Source organism: Chanodichthys erythropterus, chromosome 21, assembly GCF_024489055.1.
Source record: "Chanodichthys erythropterus isolate Z2021 chromosome 21, ASM2448905v1, whole genome shotgun sequence".
In the NCBI taxonomy this organism is placed as follows: Eukaryota; Metazoa; Chordata; class Actinopteri; order Cypriniformes; family Xenocyprididae; genus Chanodichthys; species Chanodichthys erythropterus.
Window position 1 is genome coordinate 1,694,372 of NC_090241.1, and position 14,787 is coordinate 1,709,158.

Genomic DNA, 14,787 nt, shown 5'->3' on the forward strand with positions numbered 1-14,787 from the left:
GCCCTTACTTACACATTAATATAATATTAAAGTTTACAATTAACAACAGAGCCCAAATCATTAAACTCAGGTGCTGTTTATTTTTATATATAATAATCAACACTCAAATAAAAAATAAAAAAAAATCATGTAATCATTGCATTAACATCTAAATCTAATTATAACGTTATTTTTCTACTCCAATTCATTTTTTAAATATAATCATTTACACAGTTACTGTTTTCATGACAAATTTATTTAAATATATATTAAGTAATTAAGACATTACTATCAGGCAAAGTAAATATAATGAATATATAAGCTAATATAGTGCATATATTAAATGCTTCTAGTGAACTAACATGCTGTGGACACTAAATGTAACATGAGATATTATTCTCAAGCTGTTTTATTGATGTTAATCCGCTGTTGAAACACTGGTTGAGAGATTATATGTAAACATATCAATCGTCTCTTCTTCTGCGCTTTTTACTGGTAGCAAACAGCGTTGCATTACCATGCGCGCCCCCTTCTGGACTGGAGTGTGAATTGACCGACTGTATTCGTCGTCTACCTGCATGATCCGTTTGGAATTAGGTTAAGTAAAGAGGATGGTCTTTACTATATAAGCAATTCATGTTTAATGGTTTTTGTTTCCAATTTCAGCTGCTTAATCTCAGTGAACGCAGGCATGACATCACCAAGCAGAACCCCAGGGTGAGTTTATGAATATTTATTTACAGTATTTGTATATCTATTTATATTATATTTATTTACTTTTTATTTTAGAGTTCCTGTCAGCTTGTGGTCTTAGAGTTGATTTTATGTATGTGTGCATTTATGACAGGTGCTGGATTTTGGTTGGCCTGATCATCATGCTCCTGCTCTAGACAAAATTTGCAGTATCTGTAAAGCCATGGACACCTGGCTTAATGCAGACCCTCACAATGTAGTGGTGCTGCACAACAAGGTGATTATCAGATCACATCGGTCCTTAGGCACCCAATCTCCACCACCGTCGCTTTGCATGACTGTCCGGACTGATGTGCAGCTGTTAATTAGTATGCTGTAATTGGAATTTACAAAATGAAGATGATGCTTTCATAAATTGGAATTTCATATTTATATGTTGCTGGTTGTTAGCTGTAGTCATCTGCTCACAACCGAACATACAGAAGGATCTTTGTCTTATCATGTCAGTAATCGCAGAACCTGATTTCACCGAGTGCAACATCTTCCGGGATTAGCATCTTTGTTGATCCTGGAACAACATTCCAAACAAGAGGGAGTTTATGTCAAGTTTAGGCTTAAAACCAGGGTTAGGTGCTTCAACATCAGTGTTATTTAACTATCATTTCCCTCTGATTTTAGGGATTAGTTACAGATATGGTTAGGTTTAGGGGTAGGACAGGAATGTTGTTCCAAGATCAACAAAATATGTTGACCCAGGAACGTGTCTAGGCAAAATCAGGACATGCTGGGCTTTTTAGACATCTGCAATCTACTTAAGGTATATATTGATGAAGATAATGATGACCAGAGTACCCTGAACAGCAGTCATGCTGCTCTGTTAACAACTGATGGATATCTAAAGCTATAGTTTTTTAGAGAGCAGTTGGTGACACATCTGAGTTGTTGCTATGTTTGCATCCATGGAAATAATCTCATTTTCCTTCAGTTTCCCATGTTCAAAGTGAACCACTTGAAGCATACCTCCACATGTGATTCTGACGTATATTCAGTGATGTCGTCATCAAGCTGCCATTCAAATTGGCTTTTGCACCAAATGCCATGATAATTGGCTGTAATTAATACTCACTCAAACAGCTCTTAAAGTGCCCCTATTATGCTATTTTAAAGGTTCTTAACTTTGTTTTGGACGTCTCCTAAAATGTTTACATGCATAAAGTTGCAAAAACGCTTTAATTTTCTCATAATATACATGCACATCACTACATTTTTCAATGATTCTCATACGACTCGTCTGATGATTCAATCTTTATATATCCCTTCTTTTCTCTGATTGGCTGTATGGCTCTGGCATAAAGTTGGTTTGAAGTTGGACGTTCGATATTTGCAAATTTGGGGACAGTCTATAAAGTTACATAAGACATTGATATACATGTTTCTAACTTAAGTAGCATTTGAAGAGAATGACTTACAGTCACAAAACCAGCTGTAAAGTGTCAAGTATGATGCACACCTTTTAGATTTTTGATATTTCTTCAAATAAACTATCAAATCATGTGTAAATATTTTGTGACTGTAAGTCATTCTCTTTAAATGCTATTGAGGTTGTATTCCAATGTCGTATGTATCTTTATAGACGGTCCCTACATTTACAAAAATCAAACGTCCAACATCAAACCAACTTTTTACATCAGTCCAGAAGGCCCAGTCTCTTGTGATTGGTTGACCGCTTACAGTGCCTGTCGGAAACAAACGCCCATTACCAAAACTGATTCAGCTCTGGAGGCTTCCCAAAGCTCAGCGAATGTACACACTGTAAAGACAGTAACGATGGCATTGATTTTACCATATCAGTCTGAGTGTGAGTCCAATGATGAAAGTAATTATTCAACCCGAACCTCCATCGCAAAGACAACTTGAGCAGGACGTTTCTCAGTGATACGCCACTCAGTTTGATGTTCAATATGAGATGATGCAACTGTAATGGGTAAGCATTTTGTAAATCTCATTTTATTAGATTTGAGAAGCAATCGTCAAAAGTTTAAACTGCTATTGTATCGCTGTGGTAATTTTAACCTATAGCTCAGTGGTTAAAGCATGGCACTAGCAATGCCAAGGTCATGGGTTCGATCCCAGGGATTGCACATACTCAGATACAAATGTATAGTATAATGCAATGTAAGTCGCTTTGGATAAAAGCGCCTGCCAAATGCATAATGTAAAAGTAACCACTGATTCTTCACATTCTCGTCCTTTGGAAGTGTTTACAAAGAGAATATGCTTTTGCAGAGCAGAAAACAGCATCTTCCTAACATGTACACAATAGGAACCAGCTACATTGTTTGAGGGCGGGTCAAAGTAGAAGTTGTTCGCTGGCAGCCAATGAAGACCATAGACATAGACATATGCAGGTCATGGAAGTTGGAATTCCTGACAAGTCGTTTAGGCGGTTCAGAGTCGATTCTTTCTTTTGGGAGACAATAACTTTTGACTTTTTACAGACTGTTAACATTCACAGACGGCTACGTTACACATTGCATGAAAGGTAATATTCGAAAAAGCATAATAGGGGCACTTTAAACTCTTCTTTTCAAGTATATAAGATGCTAAAAACATGATTATCAGTCATGTCTGTTTACATCAGAGATGATCAGTTTTCATTCATATTTACACAAACAATTCCAAACATTCTTTTCCATGATTTTGCCGTCAGCCAGTCTGTGTTGTCATTGCATAATTCAGTAATTATGCACATGGCATGTGCGACTCATGTGATTGGCTTAAAATATCCGGTGCTCCCATGAGCCAAGATGGCATATTTCAAATGGCAGTGCCTGCTTTGATTTCACTTTCCAAATTTCTCCTTGAATATTTGGCAAAATTTCTTGCAGGGAAACTGGGGGAGAACCGGCGTGGTGATTGGTGCCTATATGCACTACAGTAACATATCTGCCAGGTAGGACATGTCTATTTGAAACATGTTGGTGTGTTAGACACATTAGAGAAGATCGTGCATTTGCATAGAGTGTTTACGTTTTGTGTTCATATTTTCAGTGCTGACCAGGCATTGGACAGGTTTGCCATGAAGCGTTTTTATGAAGATAAAGCCATGCCCGTGGGCCAGCCTTCCCAGAGAAGGTCAGCAAAGACTGAATATCCTGAATACATGTTGACTCTGCACCAGAATATCCATGGCAGTTTTTAAATCCTTATCCTTGAATCAAACACATTGCCCCCAGAACCATAGTGTGACTTGCTATATTTTTGTGAGAACTAGGTCATTGTGCTTTAGATGAATCACATCTTTTCTCATTGCAAAGTCTAAACTGAGACAACCAAGTCCATGAACCTGCAGTTTTGGGATTGAACCAGCAGGTGCTACCAAAGTACATGTCATAACACTGGAATTACAGTAGGACATATAATAAAAAAGTTAATACTAGCCATGATGAATAATAATTAATACATTATCTATCATTTAAGTGGCATTTGGGGGAATTTTATGCCAATTTGGAGCTTTAGGAAGAATATGATGAGAGAGGATTTAAATCTAAAGGCTCAAAAATACAATAAAGCATGAATGTTGCATGAATGTAACACTTAAACTGACTAAAAATGTTCAATTGTTGTTTTTATGTAATCTTTTCCCTTCTGTAATGCTGTGTATATGCATAGGTATGTGCATTACTTTGCTGGTCTTCTTTCTGGCCACATAAAAATCAACAACAAACCCCTGTTCCTTCACCATGTCATCATGCATGGCATCCCTAATTTTGAGTCTAAAGGAGGTGGGCGCATACACTGCTACACATTCAAATCCATCAGTGCAATTTATGTATATTATGTTTGAACAAGCGACCTTAAAATCAGTGATGTGCTACTATATCTAACCCTGTCAGGTTGCCGACCCTTCCTCAAAATCTATCAAGCAATGCAGCCTGTGTACACATCTGGAATTTAGTAAGTAAACTGCTTGTGTGTATGCTGAGTTATGTTAATATGTAAAGTGCGGTCGTGATCTCATGTTGTGTGTAAAGTCTGGTTGTTGCACATTTTCATTGACATAAACACTGACATGTACATCTAACATCAATGACAGCATCTAAAACATCATTTTTTATATATGAACAACTTTAGAGACAAAAATGTTCTTATACATTCTAAATGTTCTAAATCAATTCATGTTCATAGAATGCTGAATTCATGGAATTAATAGGTTTATTGTATTTTAAAATCAATTAGATCTCTGGTCCTCTTAGGTCAAAAATGACCGTAAAATGTAATTTTTTTTAAATTTAAAATTTTTGTTGCTTCATCGTAATGGGATGACACTTGGTGACCTTTGTTGCATTAGGCATGTGCACACACAAAAAAAAATCATGGACATTATTCAGATATGTTAAAGGGTCGTAAAAAAAAAAGCATCACACACTCATTCATGGTCAAAAATGACCGACATTGGAAATGAATGGGAAAAACGGAAAAATTCAAAAACTCAAGAGAATCTCAAGCTCCTCCTAGTGGTATTACATGTGACCCAAACTTGGAAAACAACAAGAATAGGGGAGCTAAAATACAATAATAAAACAAGTTACGTTTTGTCCGTTACATAGTGTAACAAAATGTCCTCCTCTGTGTTCAGGTTTGACTGTAGTAAAATTAATGCAAAAACTGACACTTCAAATCAACATTTCAAACAAAAAAAAAAAAAAAAAGTAGTCTTTGAGAATGTCTAAGTATAAATCCAAATACAAACTTAATAAAAATAGGTATTTATGTCTAAAAACGCTATATAATTGAATCTAGTGGTTAAACTATGGAATAACAAAAGTTTTTCTTTTTTTACTCCCACCAGATGGCACTAATCTACTTTCAAAAAAATTGATTTTAAATGTATTGTCTCTATTTTAATGTGGACTACTACTTTAGTTAAAAAATAATAATTAAAAAAATATATATTAGAAAAAAATTGTGTATTATTTTCAATTGGGAAAATAGCTAATAAAAATTCTAAAAATATTGCATAGTATCATAAAATACCCTCAAAATTTTAAATAATAATCAAAAAATATTATTAAACAAAAATATATTACATTGGATTTCCTGGGGGAAAAAGTTACATTTCAAGTCTTCGGTCACTTTTGACCGAGAAGGAGCCAAATGTGATCCCTAAAAGAAGAGGACCAGAGGGTTAAACATGTTCAACTCCATCAAATTTATTTAACACATTTACCTGATTCGAAATTATAACAGTTCTGTGTGATCTCTTTTGCTGCATTCAACTTGTTTTGAATGACGTTTATGTTTACTCAATGTTAAAATGACAGGTTTGAAACCACATGAGAGGGAGTAATCAATGACAGAATTTGTAATTATTAAATCATGACAGGCTGAAAGTGTGCATGCTGTAAGCTATTAATATCTGTGTGTGCGAGTCTGTTATAACATCTGTTGCCCTCTTGTTAAGGGATTAACCCATCTTAATCTGCACCTGTGTGTGTGTGTGTGTGTGTGTGTGTGTGTGTGTGTGTGTGTGTGTGTGTGTGTGTGTGTGTGTGTGTGTGTGTGTGTGTGTGTGTGTGTGTGTGTGTGTGTGTGTGTGTGTGTGTGTGTGTGTGTGTGTGTGTGTGTGTGTGTGTGTGTGTGTGTGTGTGTGTGTGTGTAGTGACAATGACTTGCACTTTTTTTTTTTTACATTTAAATGACAAGGTCCTCATCTTATCATTAAACACATCTCTGTTTTATGGCATTAATATCCTGTGTAACTCCACACTGCTTCTAGTTAAATTTTCATGTTCTTATTCAGCAGATGATAATGTTTTAATAAGCTAGTCATCCATTCAGGCTTAGTCTGTAATTCAGCATTGAGACAGTTTGAAGTATGCTTGTAATAACCCCATTCATCATTTCTTCCCTCTCTGTTTTACAGTAACGTTCAAGGCGACAGCCACACGAGCATCTGTATCACCATTGAGCCCGGCCTGCTACTGAAAGGAGATATACTGGTAGGAAGTGCAACGTCAACACCAAAATTATTGTTATATTTGAAGAAGAATCCAATTTTTCTATTTTCATATTCTGCCCTTTTTTTCATATCCTCCATCCTGAAGCTGAAATGTTATCACAAGCGTTATCAAAACCCGAACAGGGATGTGATCTTCAGAGTGCAGTTCCACACGTGCGCATTACACAATTTAGCGCTGGTTTTCACCAAGAATGACCTTGACGAGACATTTAAAGGTTAGTGTGTTTTATGTTCACTGTTAATTGTGAATATGAAGGCTAAACACCAGCACTGTGGCTTACAAACTGATCATGAATCATAAATATGTGATTTAGCAGATGAGAGATTTCCGGAATATGGGAAGGTGGAGTTTATCTTTTCTTTTGGTCCAGAGAAAATCAAAGGTAAGTTAATCTTTTCAGCACAGAGATATGATATTGATAAAAAAATCAAAGTTCATTTTTTGTCCCTGTAAGGTTTGGATCATCTCCAGAACGGACCTAGTGTCTCTGTGGACTACAACACCCAGGATCCCCTGATCCGCTGGGACTCTTATGAAAACTTCAACAGGAGATGTGAAGACATTAAAGATGGTGAGAGGAACTGTTTTTGCTGTGCTCTTGCTCAAGGTGCTGACTGGTCAGATTATCTGAATCTTTGACTTTTTTGTGTGACTGAGTTTAGGGTGGGAGCAAGGTCAAAAATATAATGGTCATTTTGCCTTGTGTGTACACCATGTTTCATTTCCGTTTATGTATTGTGTGGTATTGGCATTATTGTCCTCTCAGTGAAGACAGCTTCTTTAAAGGGAAAATTCACCCAAAAATGTTTTGTTTTGTTTTTGCAAAAAGTATTTTTGTCTCTTCATAACATTAAAGTTGATCCGCTGCAGTCACATGACTGTTTTAACGATGTCTTTAGTACCTTTCTGGACCTTGAAAGTGTTGATTATATTGGTGTCTATGGACGAGACCTCTCGGATTTCATCAAAAATATCTTAATTTGTGTTCTGAAGATGAACGAAGATCTTACGGGTGTGGAACGACATTTTCCCTTTAAAGACCTATTTTGTGTTTGCAAACAGCGATGATGTTTTTGTGGGCGGAGCCTACATGGTGGCAGAAAATGACAGTTCTGCAGTAGCAGTCTGTGGAAGTTAATTATAAAAAATAGTTAATTTCAAGTTTATATTTCACAATTCTGACCTTTTTTTCTCACAAATCTGAGTTTATATCTCACAATTCTTAGAAGGAAAAACATAATTGTGATCTTTATTCTGTCTTTTTCCCCCTCAGAATTGTGATATAAACTCACAATTGCGAGATATAAAGTCCGAACTGGGACATATAAGCATGCAAATGCAAGAAAAAAGTCAGAATTGTGAGATAAAAATGTTTAAAAGTTATCTAAAAATATGATTTCATGCTGTAACTGATACATATGAACTGCATATGTGAATATTATGTAGACTTACTGTTTACATCAAATTCATGCTTTAATAGTAGACTAATCATTGCAGGTTTCATCAGTTCAGTCTTTGACTTGCACCTTAAACATCTGTGTTTAGCTTTAAAGGGCGTCTTCAACGACGGTACTCTATAAACATTTTGCATTCAGATTCTGACATCCAAAGGCACAACAAAACATTTTTCTCTTATTCTGTGGATTTTGCCCATTTTCCTCCACTTGTTACTGCCACCACTCTGACGTAACTGTGATGTCTGCTCCAAACTGGTCTATGGAGTCAGAGAGGGTCAGTTGTTCTTGTTCACAGCCAAGTGAACAATGAGGGCTAAATGAGATATATGGATTCTCCTCTCACTGCTGCTAAAATCTCCTCAAGACTTGATTGTTCTTCTGGGTATTCAGCATACTACAGATCTGATAAAGTCATTTGGCTTTATGATAGGATAGCACTGATTGTTTGCTTGTTTTCAGCTATCAAAAAATGAAAAAATGGTGTCTCAGGTCATTATGACACTTCTCCCCTTGACTTAATTTTTTTTTAAACCCATGTGGTCTGCCATAAAGAGCCCTTCCCATGCCTCCTGCCAATCAGAGTTTTAAATAGCATCTAGAGAAATAGAAGGCGTCAGTGGCCCTGCCGGCAGCCCTGGGGAGGGGTGGAAAACTGACACTCCTCTCTTCAGTGTCCTCTTCTGGGAGGAAGGGCTGGTGGGTAAAGCCAGGAGACGTGGGTCCCCCCCTCCACACACACACAGTTAAATATACAATGGACACATGGACAATAAAGGAAAGATTGGTGCAGTCTTGACATTGACAGGACTTTGGAAAATGGTACAGAGCCCTAAGGAGATTCACAATTACAAAGCCCAATGAAAATGAATCTGCAGTGGAGCTGCATGCAAATAAATAACTATACAGTGCTGCACTGTGTAGATAAGCTACATTTTGTGTAACTTGTTTGGGTTTGCAGTAGGTGAAAATTCACAAAAAATAGCCCATGTGTCAGCAGTTTTGCTCAGGGCTCTAGATGCACTTTATGGACATCCCCTTCTAATTAACTGCTTTGGTTATTGCAGTATTTTTTTTTATTTGACAATTCTTAAAGCTAAACTATGCAGCTTTTGCATGCTTTTAAGAGCCCTTTTCTATTCCACCTTCATAGTGCCCTTGTGCACAAAGCAAGGTTGTACTTAGATATTCTAGGCACAGGAACTGTGTGTGTGTGTATATATATATCCATTTTTTCCATTAATGAATATTACTTCTACAGCACATCACCCCATCAAATTAATTATTATGAAACAGAATTTAACAAAATCTGCTTAAAGTCCATGTAAGACAAGTCTCGAGCAGCCTCCAGACTTTAAGGTGACTTTAAATTCAGCCACCTTAATTATCTACTATAAAAATGTAAATTTAAATTCTTGTCCTTTTTATGGAGTTATAAAATCCTGCCAGTCACAACACAAGAGTTGGCATATACCAGTATAGATTAAGGTGTGCTTAGAGCTTGAGTCAAGTAAGACAAAAATATAGACCTTTATCTCTCTAAAAGTATATATTATCATGGCACGTAACATGTTATTTGGAAATTAAAAAGCAAAATAAACTGGAACATTATCGGACCCTTAACAGAACTTGTGATCTGATGAATGAATTAAAGGGTTAGTTCACTTCTGAATTAAAATTTCCTGATAATTTACTCTCCTCCATGTCATCCAAGATGTTCATGTCTTTCTTTCTTCAGTGGAAAAGAAATGAAAGTTTATGAGGAAAACATTCCAGGATTTTTCTCCATATAGTGGACTTCACTGGGGTTCAACGGGTTGAAGGTCCAAATGTCAGTTTCAGTGCAGCTTCAAAGAGCTCTACATGATCCCAGACGAGGAATAAGAGTCTCATCTAGAGAAACCATCGGACATTTACTAAAAAAAAACAAAAAAAAACAAACACATTTTTTAACCACAAATGCTCATCTTGCACTGCTTTGTGATGCGCCACGCATTACGTAATCATGTTGGAAAGGTCATGCGTGACGTAGGCGGAAGTACCGGTCCAGTTTCTACAAAACAAACGTGCAAAGACCAAGTCAAACGCCCTTTACAAGAAAATGTAAATCAACAATGTCGGACGATTTTGAAGTTGGAGGAGAAAATGAGATGGACTTTTCCGCCCTACCGCGGTATTTCCGCCTACTTCATGCATGACCTTTCCAACATGATTACATAATGTGTGGCGAATCGCAAGACGAGCATTTTTGGTTAAAGTGTATATTGTATATAGTTTATAAATGTTTATTATTTTTATAAAATGGCCGATGGTTTCTCTAGATCAGACTCTTATTCCTCGTCTGGGATCATGTAGAGCTCTTTGAAGCTGCACTGAAACTGACATTTGGACCTTCAACCCGTTGATCCCCAGTGAAGTCCACTATATGGAGAAAAATCCTGGAATGTTTTCATCAAAAACCTTCATTTCTTTTCCACTGAAGAAAGAAAGAAAGAAAGAAAGAAAGAAAGAAAGAAAGAAAGAAAGAAAGAAAGAAAGAAAGAAAGAAAGAAAGAAAGAAAGAAAGAAAGAAAGAAAGAAAAAGAAAGAAAAGAAAGAAAGAAAGAAATTGTATGACATGGGGGAAATTTTAATTCTGGAGTGAACTAATCCTTTAAGACACAAAGCAGCCATAAACAAGAGCAGACAAACATGGCTATTAAAGCTGAGGTTAAGCGACACTTTCTTCTTCATGGTTTGTAGAGTTTAAGCGATATGAGACTCTCAAATCTCTTTCTATATATTTCCACTAAGGCTATGTGGTGTCTGTGTGCGTATGTATTCCTATGACAGAGACAGAGCGGTGCTCTGGGGCAGTATAGCCACCAGGGCTTGTTTACAGCTCAGGCTCCCATATTTGGCTGCTGCACAGCTTCATGGCATTTTTGGAATGACTAAGAGGGAAGTGTGTGGGACAGAGAGAGGTGACTGTGACACTCGGTCAGAGTGACTCACAAATGATAGCGACTCTGATTAATGAACTGGACACAATGATCTCACAACGAAGATACAGAGACTGGCAAAGTCTCTGGTGAGCAGCGTTTAATAACGTTTTTGGAATCGAACTGAATTTGAATTTGATTTTCCATTGGGCTTGAGAGTAGGTGAGTGTTACAGTCGAAGTATCCTTATTATAACTGTATACTCATTCTCAATGAATGTGTGTGTTCAAGTGACTTGGTGTCATTTTTATATATATTAGATATTCTTTGTGCTCCTTAAAGTGCTGTAGCCAGAATATTTACAAATGTAAGTATTTGTATAAAATGTCTTCTCACAAGTAATATTATCATTTGTGATGTTTTGGGATGTGATTTTTGAAACAACGCAAGTATTTTTATGTAGTTCTTCTATTAAATTATCATTGCCATGTTAATTTTTATAAATCCTCACAAAACATGAGATCACATTGAATAGGCTACACAGAAAATTTTTGAATTTTAAAGCTTGTAAAACAAAGAAAAGTTAACATTAACTACTAACAGTGAACAATACCTCTAAAGTATTTACAATATTAATTTCAACATTTACTAATACATTATTAAGATCAAAAGTTGTATTTGTTAACATTAGTTAATGCACTGTGAATTAGCATGAACATGAATATTTTATGAACTGCATTAACAAAGGCTAATAAATGCTCTAAGAATATAGTATTAGTTCTTTGTAAAGTGTTACCGGAATACTTAAGAATGTATTTATTAGATCATTATTTCTCTGTCGCTTGTTAAATGTAAGCAAATGTCATTTGCACAAGGCATTTTTGATTCCAATGAAGGACACAATTTGCTATTTGGAATAGTCTCTAATCATGCTAAGAACATCAGGAGTAACATTATCTTGTCCATGCTTGAGTGTATATTGTAGCAAAACTACATTTTTTTGACCTTTAGCTTTAGCTCCTCAATATCTCAGCTACCCTTAATATCTTTATTCATCATATTTTGATTCTACCTCATGATATCTTACATTTAAGGCAAGAAATATTCCTTAGCCACAACAGCTGTCGTAGAATCGCTTCGGCACCGCTGGATATTTACAATTTAAAAATGCAACAAGCAAATAATTGCAAAGAATTTAAATAGTATAATAATATTTTTAATATAATAATATTTTATTAAAACCTAAAGAAAGCATTTCCATCATTTGTTCTTAGGAAAGTTGTTTCTTTTTCTTTTTTTCTTTTTTTTTTAGTGGGAGATATTTTAGATGTTCTTTGTTCTCCTTAAACCACTTATATTTACACGTGTAAGTATTTGAATAAAAGGTCTTCTCACAAGTAATATTATCATCTGTGTTGTTTTGTAAAATTTTTATAGCAACGAAAGTTTCTTCATGTAGTTCTTATATTTAATTATTATTGGCATGTTAATTTGAATAGTGTTCTATGTTTGTGTGCGAGTGCGTGAGTGTGCGTGTGAGTGTTGATAGGATGTTATGCTCAACGTGAATGAGCTTACTGAGCAGCAGCTGGATAGCTATGTGACTTCATGTTGAATATAAACAGTTCATCACCCCCCACCCCACTCCTACCCCTTTTTTTACAGTATCATGATGCCTCTTAGGCTTTCACATGTCACTGCCATTCCTGTCAGCTTACCATTGGCCCATTTCATTCCTGTAAATTGCCATAATACACCCCTCCCCCCATGTATGTCTGTCTATCTGTCTGTCAGTCAGCCATTCTATATATCTGACTAGCTGTCTACATGTCTGCTTCCCACCTCATATTCTTTTTTCAACCTCTCCCTGCTGTCTGTCTGTCTGCATGTGTCTGTCGCCTCTCATTCCGTGACCTTACGTTTCTTTTTTGTCTTTGTCCTTTTGTTATTTATTAGAATGTCCTCATCTTTCTCTCTCTATTTATAAATTTGGCCAGTATAACAAGATTATGGTATGTTGAACTGCAGTGGCCCTCACTCTTGACCAACACTCTGGCATTATTTACCCATGATATCATTCCCTTGGCCCTAACCTAATGCCATGGCTGTTGCTAGACAGACTAAGTAAAACTTGGCCATCATTATGCCAAGCAAGTTTGTGCCAAGCAATATTTTCTGAACGCCAAACAACAATCATTAATTAGTTACACACAACTAATCAGGTTTAAGTTACAATGTTGCAGTGTGGGAGAATACAGAACACAGAGGTGATTGGGCAATTCTTATTAATATTATAGTTGCTGTCTCATTTGCCTTGGGTCAAACTTGGGTCAAAAAGCTCAAGCCCATTAGACCTAATTAAACCTACTGAAGCTTTATTTTGTCGATAATTTGGCCACTGTATCAAATATATACGTAGGGTTGTGTTTGTTTTCTTCTAAGATATTTGAAAAATAAGCAGATCTAGCAGTTTTCAAGGCCTTTCTGTATGCAAAAATGGTTTTCACAAAATGTGAAAAACCTTTGGTTTTGTTTTCTTCCAGCTGCGCTCCATTTTTCTGGCTGCTATCTTAAGGCTCCGAGTGTGCTTGTTGTACCACGGCATTGGACTATTTTCCTTAATTTTCTTTAAGTGCAAAGGAGCAACTGTGTCTAATGTGCTGGAGAAAAGACAGTCAATAGTTTCTGTTGCAACATTGAGTTCTTCTAAGCTGTCTGGTATGCTGAGGAGATGAAACTGATCAGGAAGATTATTTATAAAGCAATCTTTAGTGGTAGAAGTGATAGTTCTACCATATTTGTAACAGGGAGGTGGTTTTGCAGCCTTGGAATTTCAAAGGCATCAATATCGATTCCATGTGACAGTATTAGATTTAAAGTATGATTTCAACATTAAGTGGGTCCTGACACTTGTTGTCTAACTCCAATAGAGTTTAGAATGTCTGTGAATGCCAATCCCAATGAGTCTTTTTCATTATCTGTATGGATATTAAAATTACCAACAAGTGCTAATTCTGATAGAAAATCAGCAAATTAATGTACACTACATAACGTTACATAAAGCACCATCACTTCGAAGGAATTATATTTGAAAGACTTTTGAGTAATACTAAAGATATTACTATAAATTACAGCAACACCTCCCACTTTGCCTTTTAGACGTGGCTTGTGTTTATAACAGTAACCTTAGGGTGTGGACTCCTTTAAAGTAATGTGATCGTCCGGTTTTAGCCAGGTTTCTGTCAAACACAGCACATCTAGGTTATTATCTGAAATCATATCATTAACAATGAGTGCTTTTGAAGTAAGCGATCGAATATTCAGCAACCCAAGCTTTATCATTTGCTCATCTGTATTATAGCTGTTTTTTATTTGTTGAACATCAATTAAATTTTTACCCTGAAATGGGATTGGGAATTTTTTGTATTTACCAAATAGGGGTAACAGACACAGGCTTTATGAGATAATATCTATGAGACAACTACTATTCAGTGAGACAGCTACTAGCTACAGCTGTCTCACCATTTCATCTTCCTTTTTTTTGATCATTTCCTTTCAGTGTCATTGCATTTCAGAAATTTTGTCAATTTGATTGACAGTGGTATTAGTTTATACTGCACAGTGATACTGTTGCTCAAAAATTGTCCTTAAGTCAGTGTTTATGCAGCATTTTTAAGAACAACAGCAGTCAAATCAAAGTGCTGTACAATTTAAAAA

At 36.1% G+C, this 14,787-nt stretch overlaps 1 protein-coding gene across 1 annotated transcript in view; it reads left to right on the forward strand.

Annotated features, from left to right (window-relative positions):
• The window catches only part of LOC137010705 (tensin-1-like), a 44,742-nt gene that overhangs the window by 9,835 nt on the left and 20,120 nt on the right, over positions 1-14,787 (forward strand). Inside the window, exons 4-13 of the mRNA XM_067372961.1 lie at positions 646-696; positions 827-949; positions 3,561-3,625; positions 3,724-3,807; positions 4,345-4,457; positions 4,569-4,629; positions 6,599-6,674; positions 6,780-6,909; positions 7,012-7,077; positions 7,150-7,266. Coding sequence (XP_067229062.1) covers positions 646-696; positions 827-949; positions 3,561-3,625; positions 3,724-3,807; positions 4,345-4,457; positions 4,569-4,629; positions 6,599-6,674; positions 6,780-6,909; positions 7,012-7,077; positions 7,150-7,266 — 886 coding nt within the window. The remainder of the gene's footprint in view (positions 1-645; positions 697-826; positions 950-3,560; positions 3,626-3,723; positions 3,808-4,344; positions 4,458-4,568; positions 4,630-6,598; positions 6,675-6,779; positions 6,910-7,011; positions 7,078-7,149; positions 7,267-14,787) is intronic.